Source organism: Blennius ocellaris (assembly GCF_963422515.1).
Source record: "Blennius ocellaris genome assembly, chromosome: 8".
Taxonomy (NCBI): domain Eukaryota; kingdom Metazoa; phylum Chordata; class Actinopteri; order Blenniiformes; family Blenniidae; genus Blennius; species Blennius ocellaris.
Window position 1 is genome coordinate 10,975,885 of NC_137657.1, and position 24,940 is coordinate 11,000,824.

At 44.4% G+C, this 24,940-nt stretch overlaps 1 protein-coding gene across 1 annotated transcript; it reads left to right on the plus strand.

Moving 5' to 3' along the window:
• Nucleotides 1–1,020: 1,020 nt before the first annotated feature.
• chrnb2 (cholinergic receptor, nicotinic, beta 2) lies at nt 1,021–22,279 on the plus strand (the record flags this gene model as incomplete). The annotated part of the gene is made up of 6 exons (XM_080500902.1): nt 1,021–1,075; nt 12,491–12,636; nt 14,226–14,270; nt 16,495–16,604; nt 18,712–19,843; nt 22,127–22,279. 6 exons carry the CDS (start codon nt 1,021–1,023, stop codon nt 22,277–22,279), a joined length of 1,641 nt encoding a protein of 546 aa, XP_080357028.1.
• Nucleotides 22,280–24,940: the final 2,661 nt, after the last annotated feature.

The window sequence follows — 24,940 nt, forward strand, 5'->3', positions numbered from 1 at the left end:
TCCCATTCATTTCCTTTTCAAATATTTTTAGTTTTGCAGTATCTGTATGATTTGTGGCACGTTGCACAAATGCAAAATAGACAGTGTACAATATTCTGTGTGTGGGTGATTTGCACACTGTTCTCCATCTGTCTTCTTTGCAGCTTTGTCCAACTTAAGGTCTTGGGGTGCAGCTACCTGAAGATATATCAGTGCAGCAAATGTACAACGTGGAAAAGCCGCCAGTCAAGTCACAGAGAAAAACACAGAGAGAATGAAACAGTTGGGCATTATAAATAAACTCAGGCACACAGGGGGGAAATCATGAAAACTCACACAGAAAAACACGTTTATTCTCCGATACAAACAAGAGCTTAAAATGCTCAAATTGTCTTATCAAATCTTATTCCCGTGTACAAAAAAATCTGAGAATTTGTGAGTAAAATGTAAATATGAAGAGAGAAAAAGATGTGTTTTGCTGGGAGGTGTTATTAAAGATAAATCAGACAGTTGCCATCAAGTTTGACAAGGTCACGGTAAAGTCAGGACTGGGCTTTGGGGGGGACTTTGCGCGGCGGGGAGTGCTGAATATTCCATGCCGAGGTGTGACTGGCCGGGGAGAGACGCTGGCATCGCGTCGCTGCGTGGCAGAGACGTCGTGGAGCCTCTGAGATGCCACATCCTCCCTTCCCTGCTCCTCCTGCGCGCCTCCCGCCCCGCCCCCGCCTCCCCCTTTTGCGCCGCGCGTCGCGTCGCGTCGCATCGCGGAGCCGCGTTCCAAGGCAACGGACCGGGAGCAGCAGCACGACCCCAGCGCGCGAGCGAGCTCACCTGAGATCTCCGCACCGTCGTCTCACCAGGGGGGGCTGAGATCGAGTGCGGGACACCGACGGAGAGCCCTGACGGCGCCATGCCAGGTAGAGCGTGAGGAGGAGGAGGAGGAGGAGGAGGAGGAGGACGGGGGGAGGAACACTGCGGGTGCGCTTTGGGGTGGCCTCTCCATCCCAGTGAACACCTTTCCGGGGCTCGGACGCACGCACCATGATGGACGGCTGGCCGCTGCCGCTGCTGCTGGCGCTCCTCGCCATTGCGGGAGGTGAGTACTTTGTCCGCGTAATGGCTCCATCGATGCGCTTTATTTGTGTGTGTGTGCGCGTGTATTTACATCATCACCTATATAGGGCCAAAAACTAAAAAAAAAAAAAAAAAAAAAAAAAAAAAAAAAAAAACACGGTGCGTCGGAGCAGACCAGAATTCCCCCCTGCAAAGTAATTAGAGTGTAAAAAAAAAAAAAAAAGAATAGGAGCGGTGACAGGCTGGGGATAAAATGACTCTTTCGTTGCTGTGTCACCGTCTTTCTCGCAACGGCAGTGAGCGCGACGGAATGATGTCGTGGAGGAATATTTCCCACGACATACATCCACACACTGAACACATCGGCTGCTGCGGTTCACATTAGAGGCGTGAAAAGATGGAGGAGATTTTAATGCGCCTGGTGTCCATAATAGCTCCGAGACGCCACTTTCTGAAGTAGCACCACGTGATAAGTATATAATGATGATATTATCTGTCCAAGTAGAGCTTTGTTTTCTCGTGTTGACAGCAGATTCAATGGGCTCGTGTGCAGATCGAAGCATTTCAATGCAATCTACAGTTTTTTTTTCTTCTGTTGCTTATTAGTGTCAGTCGCACATAACTTGCCTGAAATAGCACACAAACTGCAGGTATACTGCATTTATTTTCTTTAAATATTAAATAAAGAGGGAGAGAGTGAAATACATGATCACTCACTTACCCCCCCCCCCCCCCCCCCCCTCTCTCTCTCTCTCTCTCTCCCTCTCTCATTAACACTGAGGTCCCTGCATTGAGTGGGCAGGTTAATGAGAGGCATGTCGAGCTAAAACAACTTCTACATCCTGTCACCAAAGGACAAATGATGTGTCATTCAGCAGTACAGGAAAGGCCTTCTGTCTCCTTCGGTAACAGCTTCGACAGATAAATAGCTTTCTGTTTTGTTTTTGTTTTTGTTTTTTATTGAGGACATGCATCGAGCAGATAAGCCATTGTTTACGACGTAGTGGCTGTAGTGCATTCGGGGCCAAATGAGGTGTGTGTTAAGTGTAGGCTGTTTGGACATATTTTAACTGTGTGAGTTCTCTCTCGTGTGGTGTTGGTGTCAGGTGATCGGCTGATCTGTGGCTGCCGAAATAGTTTCAACCATTCTATAGTAGTGAAGGGGCAGAGGCCAGCTCAGTGCCTGGAAGCAAAAAGGCTGCCTGTCACCGCCTGCCTGAGGAGCAGCGCTCAATAACCACACACACTAACACACTTCAGTCTACTCACGCACACACAAGCCTGACCATCTGCCTCGCACTGACTAACTGTTCATCATCACCCATGGCGGCAACATACTCCTGCTTCCTCCTGTCACACACGAGGGAGAGAGAGAGAGAGAGAGAGAGAGAGAGAGAGAGAGAGAGAGAGAGAGAGAGAGAGAGAGAGAGAGAGAGAGAGAGAGAGAGAGCAGCTTTATACTGAGCAGTTCATCACAATACATCCAGAAGCAATCAGAGACATATAATACGAGATCAAATGTTTTGACCTGCATTAACCTGCCACTTATCACGTCTCGCACCAGTCACTCACACACACACACACACACACACACACACACACACACACACACACACACACACACACACACACACACACACACACACACACACACACACACACACACACACACACACACACACACACACACACACACAAGCAAACACAAATCCTATTTGAATGTGTGCCAACCTAAAATCCCATTGCCCGTTTCCAAATTATAAGTCCTACCTACGAGGAATCGTATAAAAGAGCAGTTAAATTTAATGTAGCTGTTTCAGCTCTGACATCAGAGGCAGAATTGAACATGAGAGATGCGGTTAGGTTGCGGTTATAAAAATAGCCTTAAGATGACAACAAAAGATTAATTTTTCAAATCATGCATGTAGAAAATACAAAGGTTTTGTGTTAAATTAGAGACAATAGGTTTAAAATACTTAGAAAATATGTGCAGAAGTAAACCTGTTGTTATTTTAGAAATCTGTTTGTCACAGTTCAGACATAAAATAAATCAACAAAAAACTTATGAAAACCATTGAGAAAAGACAATATATGAGTCTGACCAGAATCTCCCTGGTGTTTGTTGTTAATTTAAAATATGAATATATTCATTTTGGCAGAGGTATTTGCACAAAAATTTAAAACGCTATCTACATGAAATTCCACTTTAAGGAGACTCATGAGTAGCGGAGTACTAATGAGTCATCTTCCCTTAAGGGACACAATCTGATTAGCATCATCCTCAGAGACTGTAAACTCTGTCCACACACAAGCACACACCAACACGTTGGAAGAAATCCTCACAGGGGCAGACGCAGACACACACACACACACACACACACACACACACACACACACACACACACACACACACACACACACACACACACACACACACACACACACACACACACACACACACCTGGAGCTCGAGCTTGAGCTTATAATAACACGTTGGAGAGATTCCCCCACGAGGCAGTGAGCATAACTCATAATTGTAAGATACGTACTTAGAAAACATAACATCTCTGCTGAACCAGACTGAGATCCCTTCTTTATACAGTCTCATTTATTCATGCGTGCTCCTGATGACACCCAGGCTTGTAACATTCACATCACATTCATAGATCAGAGGAGCAGAAGGAGAGCAGACACGCTGTGAATTCATGCAGGCTTTTTTTTTTTTTTTTTTTTCCCTTCCCGCAAACATATCCGATGCCGGAGCAGAAAATTGATGCTGATCAAACGTGAAGGCGAAAAGTCAAAACTTCAAACATCCAGAGCTACGTGCTCACTTCCTCTCTGTAAGGCGTCCACAGATTTTTGCACACTCGACCACCAAAAGGAGTGTGGCGTTGGGCGGCCGCGCAAGGACGCTCAAGGACATCACGGCACCTGTCTGAGAGACTGCAGTGAGGATGTGGCCGTCCCCGTTGTGTGAGGAGGATGTCTCTTGTCATTTCCCCAGCAGGCCATGCATAATAAACAGGTCTGTGGTGCTGGGTTGACCTGATGCAGAGGTTACTGGATATGGAGCACAATGTGAGACAGTCCCTCCCCAACTATGGAAACTGTGCTGAAAATAGTTCTCTTGCACGTCTTTAACCATCTGCATCTCAAAACTCCCGTTAGCTAATCATTTCCTCAGCTGTGCTTTAGCACAGGGGTGTCAGATATATTGCCCAGGGTCAAAACTGCCCCGTCAGGGGGTCTCAATCCACCACATAGGTTAACCCAGCAAAGTGTGACAATTGCAGAGAAATCTTTGATTGTAATGTTTCAACAAAACTGCCGCTTTTAATTCATTCACTGACGCTCACTCACCGAGGTTTTGTGAGTGTAGGTGACATAACACACGACCGAACCTGAGACTCAAGCTGCAAGATCAGTGATGCAGCGGTGAAAGCTATAGCTGCATTAATTCTAGCAAAGGAGCATCTGTCTCAAAAACAAAACCATGAGGCCGGATTTATAAAAGCATGCATGCTGACGGCTGCAGCAATCCTGTGAAAGGACGAGCGTTTGCCAGCATATGTTAGCAACACTGTGGCAGATTTGCATAAGAAAAGCTCAAGTCATTTGCTGAGTATAATGTCAACTTTGCATTTACGCTTCTCATAAACAGTTTTTTCTATTCTGGGTTGTACTGACCTAATACAAACTTTTCCACAAAAGTTCCCTAGGTTCTCACTGTGTTGGGCCTACTCAGGATCAAATGAGTGTATGTGACCCCTCGACTCAAATGAGATCGACACAGCTGCTCCAGAAAGTTCTGCTCAGTCGGTTCAGGCTGTCGTCTCTATTCTGCTGCACTCTCTCAGCTCTCTGATGTTTGCAAGCAGCAGCAGCAGCAGCAGCAGCATCCTCTCGCCACGTCTTTCATTCTGCCACCCTCTGTCTTTATCTCGCTTTTTTCTGTTTGGACTGACTCCCAAAGCACAGCAGCAACAGGATCAGATGAGCGGCGCCGGGGCAACATCTGTGATTAGAAATGCACAGTGGATTCGCAGCGGAGGCCTGCAATCGTATGTGAGAACGAGCGTGACTTCATGTGTAAAACTGTGCGCGCTCATGTGTGATTTGCGTGAGATTAGGTGTGTGTGTACGTGTGTGTGTGCATGTGTGTGTGCGCGTGCGTGCGTGTGAATGAGCGTGTGGCGGTAGTAGCAGCACACGGCAGTGTGGCTCAGGAGATTAGAGAGAAGCAGCGGGAGAGCACGGAGGTTTAATAGAAACTTAAGTAGTAGAGAAGTTGAGGCAGATAAGAGACGTTTGGAAAGTTACGAGTTTTAATTTTCACTTTGTAAAAGAATATGGTTTTTCTTAAAAAAAAAGAAAAGAAAAAAACTGAAGAAGCAAGGCTGTGCTTATGGAGCTCTAATGCAAGTATTTGTCGAAGTGCATTCAAGATAAGGCTTATCTTACTCTGATGTAATCAAGCATAAAAGAACAGTTGTTTATCTTGTAGACATTGTAGAGCTGATATGGCATCTACAAGTACGTAGAAAAACTCCAAAATACCAAGAGGAGAATATACCAGAGAAATTATTGTTGAGAGGGAAACAAGCCATGTCTCTAAAGCAGGTCTTAAACGAGATAAAGAATAAATCAAAATGTTATCTGGAGTGTCCCGGAGTCCTTCTATCTCTTCGTGTGCACGTATTGCCGTTCTGCAGGCCTGTCGAAAACAAGGCCTCGAGATTTACGAGGAGCTAAATGAATGCACAAATGATAGCAGCAATGAGAGGCATAATGCCGCTCAAGTGATGTATTTTATTGCCGTCGCTGAAATAGGCATCACCCTAAAGCCCCCACCCCCCCTTTTCGTCCAGCAGCTGAGCTCTATTCCCTGTAAACAATACAAATAAAACATGCCACTGTACCGGGTGATTTCTGGATGTTTTAAACCACAGCCTCCGTGAGGGAAGCAGATTGTTCAGAATTTAAACCGCATCAACATTGAATCTCCCTCGATGGGACTTCAGTTTGAGCTAAAACACTTTTGACAGTGTGACGCATCCGTAATATATTATGTTTTGTTCCAGAGCTTCACTCAGGCACATCTTTTACACACTCATTGATTCAAAAAGCAGACGGAACTGACATTTTTTTTGTCTCAGAGTCTACAGTTTATAAGAAAATCAACTTTTCTATCTTGATTTCTTTGAAACGTTTATATTCTAAGTAAGATCAGCCTTGAAGATTCAGTTTTTGTAAGAACGCACATCTAAACGTAACAAGGATGTGGCCTGTTGAAAGGGTTAGTGGGGACATATCTTCCCTCTGGTCCAACTGTCCCCTTGCTGCTTCGCTGTTTATAACAATGGGGTGAAACTCACAAAGGGAAATAAACAAAAAAACAAAACACATCCACGAATTGTCTTGTGAAATCCAACTAAAGCCAGGCTGTCACAGACCGTAAGTCATTTGATTATTTCTAAAGTCACGCTCACTGTGTAAACTATCAGCCTCACACCGAGTATTGCTTTCGGTTGAACGTGGGATTACCTGTATTTTCACATTGAAAAGTATCGTCAGTGGCTGCTCCTTGCGGGAAATATATATGACCTTCGTTGAATTGTGCTCGTCTTAATACAGCTTGCATCAGTCACCCATGTTACAATCATAGTCTCACATCGCGACTTATTTCATAATGAACATTTACGTGCTTTAAATTCGATTTTGCTTCAAAGTTTTCATTTCTTAGGGTTAGGGTTAACCCTTTTCTTTTTTTTCACTATGATTTCAAACACCATACCCTTCTTTTTCATTACAAATTGCATAGTGAACCTTTTAACGTGTGACATGGATGACATTTAACACTGATTAATTCATGAAGAATAACTGCCAGGATCCATGGTCATCTCCTACATTCATCAGAGCTACTTTTTCATATGGATTTGTTGAAAAGTTGAAGTAAAGCTGAGGAATTGGTTGCTCTATTAGCACAAAATGACCAAAATCATCAACGACTTCTGATAGAAACATAATAATCAAATTAGCCTGTAAGATTTATTGTCATGCTGTCATGTTTGGATTCTGAATTAAATAATCCATTACTTTAACACCCGTGCTTTTGCCAGTAACTCGGTTGATTACTCAGCTTCAGTGAGCTCATTATTATCTTTTGTCGGCCATGAAAACAGGTGGAGAGCTGCCGTCTCTCTCTGCTGCTCTCTGAGGCACCTGTTGGAATATTTAGTTCCCGTACTGTATTAACGTATTAGCTGGGAATGTTTGTAGTACATCCCAATGGTTTTGCAGCTTCTTCTAATCATTTGTCCATTTTTTTTCCTATTTCTTTATAGAACAGGCATCAAGTTTTGGATAATTGCCCAGATCGGACAGTAAAACATGCGTGTGTACCGGTAGTTGAAAATGCGGGCTTAGTTGAGTCAACCAGATCAAAATATTTGCCACCATTTAAATAGCTTCTAACCAGCTGAGTTGAGTTGAGGTTAATGAGTGAATCAGACATCAGACTGACCGGCACGGCGCTGCAGCTCCACTAATGTGTCACAGCAACACGCCATGGAGACATCCTGCATAGGAGATTACACATTGTTTAAGTGACCAGCAAAGTGATAAAGAAGAAAAAAAAAGATTTTTTTTTTTATTACTTTCTTGTCACAGATTTTACTTTTGGTCATTTCCAACCTTGTGTTCTTTATTGTATGAGATTATGACAAAGCTTTTTTCTTTTAACTGTGGTTTACTGTCATGCATTACTCTATGAAAACACTTTTGTTCATATCTGAAGTTGCTTTTACTGAGCTACTAATGATAGACAAAGTTGAAGTAGCTGCTTAAAACATGTGAGTTGCCCTCATTTCTACAGTACAAACCCTACCGGCCTTCCTTCTGTGACCTGTGAGGGTTTGGTGGGACAGTAAAGCTTCCGCTCTACGTTAGTCCACGGTGGGATAGCTTTGTTTTTGGAGCGCCGTGATATTGCGGCTAGATGGAGGATCAATATTAATATCTCAGCTCTATGGCCACTACAGAGCCAGTTGGGTGTTGCCAGGAGATCAATGGATCTCTCCGTTATTGATTTAAGAATATTTCAGCGTAAAAGGTCTCGGCTGCAGCCAAAAAGCCTCTTTGGCAGTCTGCAGATCACAGAGCAGAGAGCGACTCTACTTTCCCTCCAACCTTTTCTCTTTTGAGCGAGCTGTATAAATAGAGATCATCACTGTAATAGTCTAAGCGGGATAATTCAATTTAGCTCTCGCTTCGCCCTCATTTTCTCCACATTTGTCTTCGCAGCGTGCTCGTATTCCGGCCTGTAAGTCGTGTTATAAACAGCAGACAACAGATGCAGCCAATTTTAACTCCTTTAAGATTATCAGACAAGTTGTTCTCAGTGCCAATCTAATCAGACACACAAACAGACAGACAGTCTGACTTTCAGAGATCTGTTGGCATCCTGAAATGAAAGAGGAACAGATGCAGCCATTAAACAATCGAACACAGTGAACATGAATACTATCTTGTCTCTTTAAGCACTGAAGCGCATTATGCATGTTTGCATGTTCGTGGCGGTGCGTGACGTCGACTTCCCTTGCTCCAGGGTCTAATGGGGTGCCCTGCTGAAATATTCATAGGGTCACATTAAGTTTGCAATATTTGCACTGGGAAACAACTGGAATACAACCTGAGCTACCAGCAACATGAAGCAATCCTCAGCTCGGCCTTTGGCGTGAGGGTTGCACGTGGGGCCGGAGGAAAAGCGGATATCGCTCTCTGGTTAGATGCATCAGTACGCGCTGGAGATGAACAGCTGAGTTAACATGTTTTCGCTGCGATCGGGACGGAGTGTGAGGACATTTCTGTCGTCTTGTGAGATAAGAAAAACAGGAATAGACTAAAGCCGGGCCTCAAATTTGTCTCAGTGCTGTAAAATATTAGTGTGAGGACTTTCATCCAGAGCGCACGCAAATGTTTTAGTGAAACTTTAAATAATGAAAAGAATCAGATACATGAACAAAAACTATGCAGTTCTCTACAGCTGTTGATTTATATGCAAGGGATGCAAATGTTTTAGTGTTTCCCAGGGTTTGTTGTCATTCAGACTGGATTTCCATCTCAGGACATGTGATTGAATCACTTTTACGTTCAATTCAGTCTCATAAATGCCATATTTAACCATATTAGACCTTTATTTGATAAGAGCTTAATTTCACACGAAGCAGCAAACTTTGGTTCATGTAGGACTTCCTATCAAATATTAAAAAAAAAAAAATGTTGCTGCTAATGTCTGTTGAGCAATAAAATCAGAGGCGAGCCAGTTAAAAGGCTTTACATTGACAGTGGAAGTCAAGTAGGTCTTTTTCTATAGACCTGCAACTATCATGGCTTTTACAGCTTTTCAATAAAGGTTTTATTTTTGAATTCCAATCAATCCTGATTGCATTTAAGATATTCTCTAATGTTTCTTTTGATCAAACAAATGCAATCATCCCTTCTTTGGTTTCTTCTTAAATCAGACCCGTACAGACAGACCTAAAGCTGTTGCACCATGTGCTCAAAGAAACTCTTGTTTCTTCCAACTGGCAGAGAAAAATATTCGCAAACTTTTGAAATCTGATCCATTCAGTCCCGAGCTTTGTGTTGGCTCCGCGTATCATTTGTACATGCCTCTGGGACACTTCCTACTAGTATTGCGTATCGGAGTAAATCAGCACTCATAAGGTTTGATTGAGGTTTTTCGGCCAGTGTGATGAGCGCAGGCGAAGTGATGCTGCACTCTTCTATTTTTGCATTTCAAGGTATAAGGCGCTTTATGATAATGCTGCATATTATAGCTGGAGATATTTTGACTTTCAGCCGGTTGACAGTTTGAGCACAGATATGAGCAAAGTTGAATATAGTGTGGCTGTTTTCTGCTTCATCATTGTTTAAGTGAACTGTATTGGCTTCCTGTCTCATCCGACTGTGTTATTGCCTTGTGCTTCTGGGAATAATATACATTACTCATATGGTTTAGAGTCAGACAGTAATGTTTATTTCCCCCATGAATATGTGCGCACGAATATACACTCATATAAGCATAAACAATCCCTGCCTGTCCGTGAGCACAATAAGCAGCCACAGTGCGACAGACACATGCCGACAGGATGTGTATTGATGAGGCTGGATTAGTGAGGGAAAAGGGCAATAAATGGACAGTGGCTGTCAGCGACAGGGAGATGGAGATAGCAAGAAGAGGCGAGGGGCGGGGTGGGGGTGTGGAGACATTCATGGGCTTCAGAGGAAAATATGGGCTGACTCAGATGATGGAAAGATGTAGAAAGTACAAAAGTAACTGTGGTGGCAGCAAAAAAAAGAAAAGAAAAGAAAAGCAGAAGATTTAAAAAAAAAAAAAAGGAGGGAGCGAAGAAATTGCGTGTGGAGTTCACTGGGTATGAATAGAGTCCTCATTGATCCTGAGACAGAGGCCATCATTCCTGTTCAGTGAGCACAGCAGCGCTACAGGGCAGGAGGGAGGGCAGGAGGGAGGTGGAGATCAAGGGGGGGGGGGGGGGGGGGGGGGAAAGAGGAGGAGGACAGAGAGGAGCTGAGAAACATGCACATTCAGAGGCGCATGAAATGGTGAAAAAGGCAGCCGCTTCATCCGTTACTCCTTATTCCATTTCTGTCGGTTTTAATTGTGATTATCTATTTATCGCACTTGGGTTATTATAGTTACATAAGATCAGAGGGTTATTTGAGTTGTGCATAAATCTGCAAGATTAACAGAATCCAGCAGCAAACCTTCACATTTAAACCTCTGGCATCAGCGGTTGTTTGGGATGTTTTGCTGTTTGTATTTCTTTCCGTCGGTTGACTGGTCAGTCGTGTTGGTGAATTGGGCATTATTGTAACATCTGTGTTACGTAATGACATCAACTATCATGAATTTACTGAGACGGTTACAGTGACTGTAACAGAAATGACTTCTGTTGATCGTCCCGATAATTCAGAAGTAACTCAGTCCTGAAAGCAACATGAAGGATGTTCTCTTTTAAATTCTTAAAATTTCAATTTATTTAATTGTTTTGCATGTATTTAAGTTGACTGACACTTTATGATGTGTCCTTTGTTTGGAGAAATCACCTTAATAGTTTCACATCTATCCTCTGCATGTTGGTGGCTGAACGCTGCTTCTTGTTCGTGTCATAAACTTGTAAGCTTCCTTTCTTTCATGCACGTCTGACAACCAGATTATAGAGAAAAGGGTCCAAACTAATAAAGTGGAATGTGGCCTAAATAATACGAATCTTGCCCTTGGTTGTATTCTACTTCTGAATTTAATGTAAGTGTCCCTCAATGCACCCTGTTATAGAGCATCGTCCTCCCACTCCCAGTCCCACAGTCCAACTGAGAGGTACAAGTAACAGCAATGTTAAAAAAATTACTTTTAGTAAAAAAAAAAATGAAGTGTGACAGCTTGAAGGCTTTTCCTTAATTCTTTAAAAAAACAACAACAACAATACCTTTGATTGAGTTTCATCCTGTTTGTTTTTCTGCACTGCTGATAGACTCTGAAAGAGCATGTGTGAGTCTGACAACATTGGTACCAACTGAGCAGGAAGCAGCCTGTGTTTATCTTCAGGGGAGACGTGTGAGGGAATCATCAGAGAGAGAAGATGCAGGGCAGGAGCAGGGCAGATGCCAGAGAGACGGGGAGTGGATAGAAGAGAGGGAAGCGGTGAAGGACTGTTGTTTTTGTCTGTCCACCATGAAGAAGATGCAGAAGAAAAAAAATAAACCTCCCTCCTGTGTGGTGCTGTGACAGCTCTGCCTAAAGTCAAGCGCTCACACATATTTGACCACAGCCTGCTGCAGACGGAGGGATGGAGGACGGAGGGAGGAAGAGCAGGGCGAGAGGTGAGAAAGTAACCCGGAGCTACAAAAGACTGGCATTGGGGAGGAGGTCCGACACAGCAGAGCAGAAGAACTCCAGACAGAGCAGAGCCATGGAGAGAGTGATGGGCACAGAAAAGAGAGTGATAGAGACATTCAGACTGGTTGACTCACTCTTGTGATGTCAGATCTTGTAGGAAGCGTATCGAGCCGCGCTGACGCGCTGCAGCTGGCAGAGATGAGTAATGCCACGGTTCAGAAGGTTTGCATTCTCAACGCACATGGATGGCCGTGTCGCACTGACAGTGGAGCAACGGAAACTCAACAGCGCCTCTTGACTCCCCGTTCGCTTATGTTTCTACTGTATACACAACATGATAAATGTCTTTTTGAACAATGCCAGGAGAGTCACAGATGGCGCCGACTTTTTCATCCCTCTCTCTCTCTCTCTCTCTCTCTCTCTCTCTCTCTCTCTCTCTCTCTCTCTCTCTCTCTCTCGCTCTCGCTCTCCTCCACAGAGGCAGGGGATGATGATAATGTGTTCTCATTACAGGCGGCCTTGGGGCAGACACAGAGGAGCGGTTGGTGGAGCATCTCCTAAATCCAGCCCACTACAACAAACTGATCCGTCCTGCGACTAATGGCTCCGAGCTGGTTACTGTGCAGCTGATGGTGTCGTTGGCCCAGCTCATCAGTGTGGTGAGTTGTACACACGGCCGGGCCTGAATCTGTGTGCACAAGTCGAGACGATATTGTTTTAGTAAGGCCGGACAACAATTAGAAAATCCCTCACATGAAGTTAATTATTCGTGGCAGATGTTTAGCAAGGTGGAAAGATTGCACTGGTTTTGGCCAGTGCCGGTTCTTGGAGACTTTTAATTTATTCTAATTAATTTGTTGTCATGTTACATCATTTAAAGCCAAACATTAACGTGTCTGAAAATCCCAGGAAATGTTTAGTCACTCTGAGAAACACTTGGTCTGTTTAGTCACTTAAAGCATTTTGACTTATTCAAAAACACATAAAAAAATCTTTTACTAGGATCGTAATGGGGTAGTAACTCTAATCGGATGTCTGATCTACAATGTTCCACAAAGGAGGGCAGGAACAGTGCATGGCACAGGTTTACATTGATGTATGAAAGAGTAAGATGCACTTTGAGACTGACAGCAAAAAAATATAAATAAACCCTGTTTCCTATATACAAGCAAAGGGACTGATCTGTTAAAGGGGGAGTGTGTATTAAACATTATATAGACGACACACACTGTGGAAACTGATCTATTGGTATGAGTAGAGGCTGTTGTTTTCCTTCATCAAAGTTAATTATCAGGTGTTTCCCAGAGTTAAGCGAATAGTCATAGGTACAACATGCAGTGTTATTTACTACCTCTGAAAACAGGTGTTCTGTTTATTATTAGGTCTGTATGAGGAGTTCAAATTCATATTTATTTGCTGGACGGCTCCAGTATTCTCAGTGCATTTGGTCTTTCTGATGACCTCGAGCGTGCAAACAAGGAGGCAATGCTGTTTCTAGCATTTAATTTTATGGCTGAAAATATTTCTAAGAACTGCATTGAGTGAGAGCCTATTCTCCAAGATAACTTCAACTTTCAATATCCGGCAGTTTTTCAATGAAAATATTACATTATAGTGTTTCTTTACTTTGCATATTACAAATGTCCATATAACTAATATTTGAATGCAAATATGTATTTCTATGTTTAAGATTTGCTGTACTCTTTGGTTTCATTCAGTCAATAAGTAAAAAAAAAATTAAGATTTTTTTTTTTCTTTTCAATCATCTGCTAAACAAATCACTAATTATGATTACATGTGCAATCATACTTGTTACTTTCCACCTCTGCACCATTTGGCTTGAAATAGAAAAAATATATATAATGCCTTATTTTTAAACAACATTGCTGTGCAATGGGTTTTAGGTTTATGTAAATATAGACACAATGATTACTTTAATCAACAGGCTGAGACCTGCCTGGAATCTAAAAGCTGTTGTATAAAGTTCCCAAACACAGAATCGGGGATATCTTGAGTTCTGCCTGAAGAGTTTTACACATTTTCAAAGTGCCATTGCTCCAAAAATGGAACATACAGTTTGAGAGGTGATTTTTAGAGATCTCTTCAGTCACATAAGGACTACAAATCACCATATCTTGACAAGGCCACCCTTTCTTGGGCTATTCAAAGACCTGTCTTTCACATAGAACTGTTGGATGAAACCATAGATTTCGCTGAAATTAAATGATCTACGTGTTTTCTTCTGCAGCATGAACGAGAGCAGGTGATGACCACCAACGTCTGGCTGACACAGGTGAGACTCTCCACTCCTCGGCTCATTAAAAAGCACAACAGTGCAGTGCTTGGATTTGCAGAGAATCTGAATTTTTTTTTAAATGCCAAAAGGATTATCAAAATGTAGACCAAACAATGGGTTAAATGTTTGATTCGGGGTGTTTTTATCTCAGATTTCATAGTGTCACAGCGAGGTCAGTGCAGTGAATCACAGACCGTGAGGAACTTGGATGGTAGTCATAAATGTGAGCTGGATGCACGCACACACTGTGAATAATCCTCACTCTACAATATACTACAGAATATGATAATTCGGCCTACATTATATAATCAAATTTCACAGTGTTATCTTACCAGTAGAGCATGATGCATAGGCTGTGGTGTGGTTACCGAAGGGGACAGATGCATATCTGCGTTCCATATGTTTCACTGGTTCTGTGGCAAACCGAGTTTAACCCTCATGTGAAGCAGCAAACGCTGAGAGCTGCCAACGCTGGTCCAAGTGTCTGGCAGTTAGTGAGAGAGACATCAAAAACCGCCCGTCTTCGAAAGCTCGCAGTGCGACAGGTTAAATATGAGAGAGGAGCACAAATTTATGAGTGAGGGCGGACCATTTTTCTTACTCCTATAGTGGTGAAATAACAACCTAAGCACTGTGTAAAATTGCTGAAGCCCTCATTTCTCCATTGGTTTCATGAATTCAGGTGTGATAAGTCCTCCGCAGTGAATCCCAATAGGTTGCCAGAGCTTAAGATAATTAAGACGACTTTTTGGTCTGAAGTATTCATGCTCTCAATATTTAAAGGGAAAAAAACAACATTTTAATTGCCTAATTATTCGGATTATATTATGTGTTGCCTATTTTCCCGCCTCCTATGGTTACTTTTTTCCCGTCTATCTTCTTCACCTGCCTTATCTGATTCAGAGTCACTAGAAGCTGACTTTGACCCTGAACAGCTCACCAGTCCATCAAAGGGTTAACAAGCGGAAGCTGCATACAATCAATCACACGCACTCTTTCTCATGCCTAAGTGTAATTCATATAGTTCTTTTGCTCTTCTGTCCGTGTCTGTTTTCACATATGGGAGCTTTACTAATAAACATGTTGGTATTGATAATGTTGTCAGACGCTCACAATATTGATGAAACGGTAGCAAAAGATACACTGAAACGATTTCGCCTTGTCAATAAATGTTTGTATTTATGGTTCAAACCCACTGGGAATTATTTAACTTTGACTGAGCTTTGATCGTCAGCTTTGATTCGGCTACGCTCACAGCTGAGGTCCGTATAACATGAAGGGTCAGGTATGTACACGCGTGCACTATTATAAAATCCCACAGTGCAACCACCCGTATCAGCACATTCATACTCAACGTACACGTTTATTTTGAGGCGGGGATGAGACTAAAATACTATGTACACTGGCTCAGTTTGAATCAGAGCACAGGATCCTGAAAACACCTCTCTGTGTGTACATGCTGTGATCGTCACGCGCGCTTCGTGTTTGATTAAAGTGTTTGTACAAAGCCTTCGTCTGTTCTCTGTTCACCTACACATGATGTGCTCCAGCAATCATACTAGTGTGTAGGGATTAATGGCACGTAACAGAGCGCAGAATGACCATCAGTGCTCTATGGATTCCTCGCCATTGCCGAATAGAGAAACCAAGGACAGCTGTGGTGGGCCAAGACGAACTGTAATGACCATAATGCATCATGGTTACTGCGGACGACCCAGCGTGAGCGTTTACATTTAGACGGAGCCGCTGGTACAGGTCACTGAAGCAATGTCAATGACCGACCCCCAACATGAACAACAAGTTAATGTTGGTGCTTCTGCACGGGGTTAAACAGAGGACGCTGACATGTTAGCTGACACACACACACACACACACACACACACACACACACACACACACACACACACACACACACACACACACACACACACACACACACACACACACACACACACATACACGAAGTGGAGGCAATTCTAATCAAGCTGATTGATTTGTGGTTGTAGCCACTCAGGGTCAGTAGTGACATTAATGTTACTATCACCGTCACTTTGGCTTGTACTTACAAGAATATTTAATCCAAAGAGGGTGTGTAGCACAGCGTGTTCCCGGGCCTTTGTGCTTCCTTACACGAGAAATGGACGGACCTCGTCCTCCCAACGCACCTCGCCGCTGCATGATTGTCAGACGAGTAACTCAACGTGTTTCTGTCGACCCACAGGAGTGGCAGGACTATCGTCTGACGTGGGTCCCTGAGGAGTTTGATGGAATGTTGAAGGTCAGGCTGCCCTCCAAACACATCTGGCTGCCTGACGTGGTGCTGTACAACAAGTGAGTGATGTTTCCCCAACACTTCTGTTCTCACTCCAGAAAACTTTTAGGAGACGATGAAAACGCATCCGGCTCGCATGCTAGGCGCCGCTCCCCATTAAAGCGGCCCAGCTGTCGCTGCTGCACGTCACTTGAATAGGTTCAAGTGTGTAATACAAGCAGACCCGCCACACATGACTGAACGTGTCCAGTTATGCACTCATATATATGCTCATGCTACATTACTTTACCTTCAAATCCCACGAGACGCTTCAAAGATGGAGTCATCTGCACAACACACTCAGGTAGAGAGGCACATCACACACATGCAGTCGATGCATGATGCAGTTGATATGCAGCAGTGTACATTCACATGAAAGCGTGCCAACAGCTCCTGTGTTCCAATGTGTGTGCGTGTGTGTGTGTTTTATGATGATAAATAACTAATGTGAACTTTGCATTTTAACTTGAAGTGTCTGTCCAGAACCATTCCTCAGTGACATTGTCGTGTAAACAGCGTCATTTCAAAGCATGTAACTGCAGTTTTAGTAGATAATAGATACAGCTAACACAACAAAAACGTGAATGGTTGTTTTAGGGGTTCCCTCTTATCCCCACCCTCTGTGTATGAGCGGTACTGTGCACAAACATATATGCTGGCATGTAATTAATGTCTGATAAAAAAATTTTTGGGTGTTGATTAGTTTATGGTAATTTAATTAAATATACATTCAGGACCCGGGAGCTGTTTTGCCAGGTTGGTAATTACTTTGAGTGAGCTGGATATTAAGGTAAAAATCAACCATGCGCAAATGAGCGTGGCTATATGACATAGTGAATGTAAATTAGAATAATCCAAACTGAAGTGCCGCAAACTATACTGCACTACACTCATCAGAGGTTGAAAGTGTGTTGAATTGACTGAAATGGTAAGGGGGGAAAAAAACATAAATTTAACCAAAACAGGCTAAATAAAGAAGGAAATTAAATACCTCCTGAATGGGAGGTGGACATGTGTGTATGTGGGCTACATGAGTGTAATTATTGACTGTGTGAGAGCGATGCAGAGTACAAACCATAAAAAGATGAAGAACTTGGACGACCATTACCCAAACCCGGAGCATGGCCTGCCTGCGGAGTCAGCCAGGGGAGAGACTGAGAACTGGCCTGCTGCCGGAGGTTAAGTAACTTTAGCACAGTGGAGCCTGGTGTGCTGAGTTAGTAACGAGTGGAACTGCAAGAGAAACATAAGTCAGGCACTTCCGTACCAGGACCCCTCAGGATGGAACAACAGGGGCATCACAAAGCAAGCTTGGGTTCTCACAAATTGTCCGTATTTCTCAGGGTATTCAGCGTGTCGAAGCCACTCGTCTTCATGCAATGGAAACTGAGTATCAGCCTACAGTATGCAAATCAGCACATTCAGTGCACAGTGATCTGCCTGGCCGTGTCCTCTTTCCCTGCTTCACTCCTTACTTTACTAAAGATTAAAGATCCATGACTCCACCGAACTCCAGAATAAAAATTATCCTGTTAATCCTGCGGACCCCAAGTCGGCATCCTATCGTTGAAGTCTCCGATGATTCAAACTGTTTCCACTTTCCATGTCTCACTGTTATTTTGTTATTGAATCTGGAGGAAGGATGAAGTGAGAGGGTGGGTCACTTTGTAAGTAGATTTAGATATTATGAATTATCCTCTAGTGTATGTTATATTATAAAGTATTAGCCTTCATTAGGTAAGGTTTTTATCCAAATCTTGGGTTGAAGCGAAATTGAATCCACAGCTCTAATGTTGTCACCTGACTTCTGACCGAAGCGTCTAACTTGAGCTGCTTAATCCGACCCGGTGTGACCTGTGAGCTTCTTCCTGTCTAGACTGTCGGTTAATTCGATCCCAGGTCCCTGCTTCTCGCTCTATAAGCAGATATCTGTGACCCTGCTGACTTGAGACCCCTCGCAGTTTCACCTCTGTTACCTCTCAGCATCGACGTTGTGTGCATGGACGCCATCAGGCTCTGATCAAGCTGTATTGCATAACGAGCTTGACGTGTGCTGATGATCTGTGTCGCCATGCAAATTGCCTGAATTTACACCTTCTGCTCCTGTCCTCGCCCCATTTCTTGCAGTGCCGACGGGGTGTACGAAGTGTCGTTCTACTCGAATGCGGTGGTGTCATACGACGGCAGCATCTTCTGGTTGCCGCCGGCCATCTATAAATCAGCCTGTAAGATCGAGGTGAAGCACTTCCCCTTTGACCAGCAGAACTGCACCCTGCGCTTCCGCTCCTGGACCTACGACCGCACCGAAATCGATCTGGTGCTGCGCGCCGACGTGGCCAGCATGGACGACTTTACGCCCAGCGGGGAGTGGGACATCATCGCCCTGCCCGGCCGACGGAACGAGAACCCGGCTGACCCCACCTATGTGGACATCACCTATGACTTCATCATCCGCCGGAAGCCCCTTTTTTATACCATTAACCTCATCATCCCCTGTGTGCTCATCACTTCGCTGGCGATCCTGGTCTTCTACCTGCCGTCGGACTGCGGGGAGAAGATGACGCTCTGCATCTCGGTGCTGCTGGCTCTCACCGTGTTCCTGCTGCTGATCTCCAAGATCGTGCCCCCTACGTCACTGGACGTCCCTCTGGTGGGGAAGTACCTGATGTTCACCATGGTCCTGGTCACTTTCTCCATCGTCACCAGCGTGTGTGTGCTAAATGTGCACCACCGATCTCCCACGACACACACCATGCCCCCGTGGGTTAAACTGGTCTTCCTCAACAAGCTTCCCGCCCTGCTCTTCATGCGCCAGCCACGGAACAGCTGCGAGCGCCAGCGGCTGCGCCAGAGAAGGAGAGCGCAGGAGCAGAAAGATGGTGGACGTAGCGGGGAGGCGGGGGCCCTGATGGTGGGACTTGGGCTGGGCGGTGCTGGTGGGAATGGGGGAGCCACCTCAACAGCAGTGTTTGGCAAGGAGGACAGTGATCCTTGTACCTGCTATGTCAATCGGGCCTCTGTCAAACAGTTCGGAGGCGATCTTGGAGGGGCAGGAGGGGGGTCCATGGATGGTCTGAACAGGGTGAGGGAGAGCCGGGAGGGGGGCTCCGGAAACCTTCCCAGGGGGAAGCAAGCCGCAGCAGGAGGTCCTGCTTTGACTCAGGCCCTGCTGGCTCAGGCCTGTCCGGGCTTTGAGGAGGCAGTGGAAGGAGTACGCTTCATCGCCAACCACATGAAGAGTGAAGACGATGATCAGAGTGTGAGTATTACGTCATTTCTTCTTTTTCCTTTCTAATAATCTGCACAGACTTGAGGTAAACAAACTTATTGCGAAACCACCTGTTGTTTAGACGTTCGGGTTGTTCACACACTTAGATTTTGGTGAAAGTCACAGAAGGGAATCCTGAACAAAAATAAAACTTGATCACATTCATGACGGAAAAAGTATGTCCATGTTAGTTTGGGAAAATAGAAGTTGTAAACAGAGCGCTTAAGCAACTAAAGATGAATCTCATTCTCTTTAAAATAGTATGAAACCAAACACAAGTGCAAAAAGGACAAAACTAGAGATCTAATAATCTCTATCAGACCAGGAATACGTGAATGCTAATGTGCTCTGAGGCTTGTGCTAACGGGAAGCTTGTGTGAATGTGCAATTATATGTTAGTAATGTGATAATAGGTTGTTATCACATGATCACAAAGTGTGTTTCACAAATTGAGTAATGTAAATGGATGGGTTATTTTTTTTTTTTTAAAGAAGCACACAATTTTAATGCCAAATACTATTTTAATGCTGTTCTGTCAGTGGCATCTGATTAATATTAGGCTGCATATGTGTGACTGCAATTCATCTCAATATGAAAATAAAGACACGATCCTGTCTATGTGTCTGAAATCCTGCCACAAATAATCTCTTTTATGCAAATGTCTTGCCAGCCAGAGACGCTATCCTGAGCTGCACGGCTCAGTGCCATATCATGTTATAGTGACGATCGAGCCGTACAGCTGTGCCGGTTAACACTGCCATTTGAAACGCAGGAGGGAACCACAACAGACCAGAAGCAACGGAGACTGATCTGGTGACGCAATCATAGTCCTTTGAATATTCAGCGGCGACATGTAATTATAGCAGCGGCATGACGCGTGCATAGAGAAGGAGAACAACTGGAAGAGAGCTGGGATAGAGGAGCCGAGGCAGCAGAGTGAGGGTGGCATTTTTTTATTGCCTTTTCCTCAAGGCATCTTAGGGGAACGCGCTTCTTTCCTGGGTGAAAGAAACTGACACGGGAATCAACAATCCTCTGTAATTCCGTCCATCTTTAAACCACCGACCACTGAAATCCCTCCCTCTTCTTGCACAGTGCGTGGTTCTCCAGCACTCCTCCTCCCTCTTGCTCCCCCTTCTGCCCTCCTCCGACAGGGTTACAGTGTCAGAACACCTCTCTCTCTCTCTCTCTCTCTCTCTCTCTCTCTCTCTCTCTCTCTCTCTCTCTCTCTCTCTCTCTCTCTCTCTCTCTCTCTCTCTCTCTCTCTCTCTCTCTGTCTGTCTGTCTGTCTGTCTGTCTGTCTGTCCTCCATCTCTCTCCTGATGTGTGTGTCCTTCCTCCCATTCCTTGACTTTGAGTCAGACCTCATCAGAGCTGTGTGGCAGAACGAGTCTCCGTTCACATTAACCCGTCACCTCTATTAACCCTCCGTGCAGCTCAAGGCAGCAGGACTGTGAGGCAGCGTTCACAGTTGCGGTGCGGTTCCCTGGTCCGGACCAGGGTTTACTGGTTCTGTGCAGCTGATTTAATGTTGCTCACCTTATCAAATGCACCAAGGTGTCCAAACAGCAGCAGGTTCTCTTCCAGGGATGCACAATAATTATGAACCGCTGCAAAGATACAATGCTTATGGAGACTTTCAGGGCCGGCGTTGGTGGATTCACTCTTCCAGAGAGCTTTACTTGAACTGGCAGCTGTATGAGACCTGCCTTTCAAAAGAAATCACGCCCGGGGTTTGTTTTGAACGGTCCGTGTGTGAGAGGTCTTAATGTACCCGGTCTGTGTTTTTACACCTAATGGTCCATGTTCGCGACTTTCTTCAGTTTGGGTTTGTACCTGCATTAAAAATAGATAAATAAATAAATAACTACTACTGAACATGATGTCATGAAGAGCGTTATGTTTTCATGTCGAGCAGCAGTGGTCCTTCAAGTACTATAGTTCATAAACCACATTTTACTTTCTGTTGCACAGAGCGATTCAAGCCTCTTCCTATGAGTTTGTTTAAAAAAAAAAAAAATACAGCATATACATCATAGTTCTTATAAATTGCTGATAGTTTTGTGTTTATTAAGTCATAAGAGCTAGACTGAGACCACCCCTTCAGGCCAAAGAGCAATTGTGACGTTCCCAGCTGACACTCAGTCCCAAATAATACCTAGAAATTTCCGGTGCGAAAGCGTACTCAGAAACAGAATGACAGGATGTAAGAATGCTCCTCTGCTGACCTGAATCTTTTCCCAACACCCCTGTTGCCCTCTCCTCCTTCCACAGGTGAGCGAGGACTGGAAGTATGTTGCCATGGTGATTGACCGCCTCTTCTTGTGGATCTTTGTGTTTGTGTGCGTGTTCGGCACATTGGGCATGTTCATGCAGCCACTCTTCCAGAATTACACAGCCAAGACCATCACCAGCTCGCCAGGCTGACCCCTTCCCCAGCCATGAACATGCTGACAGACAGCTCCCCGACCAATCAGCACAGCAGGACAAGGGGCCAGAGGTGGGGGTGGGTGGGTTCCGGGTTTTGTTGTGTCCAAGCAACTAGAACCAGAACTGGTACTGAACAGCGATCACGTCCATTACCTTTATAGTAACGTTTTTTGCAACAAACAACGGTTTTTCTTGTATGAAGACAAAAGGGAAGCACCATCGTACTCCTACCTGCAGTTTTTGTCCAGATGCTTCATGGGCTTGACCTCCTCCTTCTGCTGGAAAAGTCCCTTCCTGCTCCGTTCTTCAGCCAGTCAGGGAGCAAGACGCTCTGCTCTTTTCCTTGTTTAACCTCAAGCCAGCCAATCATCACTCACCACCCAACACTGACTGCTTAATTGACACGTCATGTCCGCCTTCAACTGTGACAGACGTAACTCATTCACAGTCTTGACTTATTGTCAGCATCAGAGGGAAATGAGGTTCATACCAAGGTACTTTTCCTTTTATTTAGAAATCCACAATATCAGTCAACTGATTCAGTATATTTTATTATAGCATAGCAGCTTACCACAATATAGCATTAAATATATATTATTAGGATTTCTCTGTGTGTTGGCTCATGCAAAGGTGTATTGCTAATAGAGAGGCTATGGTGTGTTGTATGATTGTATAGAAATAACAAGAATGTGATATAAGTTGTGTCACAGCAACAGATTGTGAAGGGAAGTGCATACAGGATACTCAAACCGAAGAAAGAGCCAGGCTGCATTAGTACATAAAAGTCAAAAGGATAAAGTAATAGATTATGCATGGACAGTTTTTTTTGCTTAGAGTGTTGTGCACAGCAAGTAGAGAGCAGCCGCAGCCTCCTGTGCCAGAGGGCACAGCTGCACGGCGTGGAGGCTCGCGCCTGAGAAACAGAGGAATCGGAGCCAGGATGGGGGTGAAAGGCCTGTGTGACGGCCGGCCAACAGAATTTCTCCATGTCAGAGTATTTTAGGCTGAGCCAAGAGGAGGCTGAGATCAGTATTGACATATAATTAAAATTGTATATGTGGATTGATGGTTTTTTTTTTTTCAATCATGCGTATTAAGCATACATGTGTAATAATTCCACAACTGCTCATTTTATGTCATCCCTCCAATTACTAGATCAGAGAAAGACAGCGTTTCACTTTGGTTGTCTTTGTTTTCTCTCCCATCCATTCCTCCCCTCCCCCTACATACCTATTTCTGCAATTCTGTTCATATATGTGATGTTAATGTGTGTGTGTGTGTGTGTGTGTGTGTGTGTGTGTGTGTGTGTGTGTGTGTGTGTGTGTGTGTGTGTGTGTGTGTGTGTGTGTGTGTGTGTGTGTGTGTGTGTGTGTGTGTGTGTGTGTGTGTGTGTGTGTGTGTGTGTGTGTGTGTGTGTGTGTGTGTGTGTGTGTGTGTGTGCGCGCGCGCGTGCGTGTGTGCTCTCTCCGTACTCCTGCATTATCACAGCTGTGAAATGAAATGCAATGTTCGGAAGAGCATAATGTATAACTGCCCACCCTTTTAATAGTTGCTACCAACCTCTCTCCAGTCCTTCTCCCCTTATCTGGTCTTCCATGGACACACGTTTCTGACATTTAATGCAATTAGAATAACCGTAATCTCAGACGACTCACTGAGGCTGTTTTCTCTTTCATCATGGCTGATTTTAGTCTGATTTCCATATTCTCTCCGGGGTTCTTTGAAAACCCAAGCCAGACGATAAACGCCTTTTGAGGCACACATGCAGTGGGGGGGATGAATTACATTCTCTATCAACAAGGGCAACAGAATGCCAACAGGAAGTCATATAAGGCGATAAGTTATGCAAAATCTCATGCAGAAAATATTAATTGAGGTTGTGAATAAAGCGGGACAGGAAGAGACAAATGTTGTGACTGCATTGAGAAGGCACCATAAACCTCTGGAAAACTGCTGTTATCCCCCACTCACTGTCATTTGCTCTCAGTTTTCCTGGCTTTTTACATTCGCGTGGCCAGTTTGCAGCTGAGTTCTGGACTGTGAGCACTCTCTCTCTCTCTCTCTCTCTCTCTCTCTCTCTCTCTCTCTCTCTCTCTCTCTCTCTCTCTCTCTGTCTCACTCTCTCTCACTCTCTGTGTGTCTCTCAGTCTTTGGAGGATGGGATTACTCACGGGGATCCCCAGCAGATCCCGAATAAGTGTGAAAAGCCTATCAGAGACCTGTGAAAAACTGTAGGCTGCCTGGCTCCACACGGGAGAAAGTGCTGCTGCTGTCCACTCTCTTTTCCGTCTCTTTGACCTTTCCTCTTTCTTTCCTTTCTCCCCACTTCCTCTCTCATTATGCACTCCACCCATCCTTCACCTTCCCCTTCCTGACGCTAAAATCTGCTCCTGTGCACACCTTAAACCAGTCCAATAAAGGTTGTAGGTTCAGATTATTCAAAGGATGTCTGTGTGCTCTGTTTTTGCTCTCTCTCTCTCTCTCTCTCTCTCTCTCTCTCTCTCTCTCTTGCTCTTCCTCTCTGCAATTTACTGTATCACCCAAATTTCCCATCAATCTTGCACCACAGGATGGAATGAAAGAAGGAGCATTTCCTGGCTTTCTAATATTGAAGCCAGCAATTTCCTTTTCACATACCCAGACATATATACCTTACCT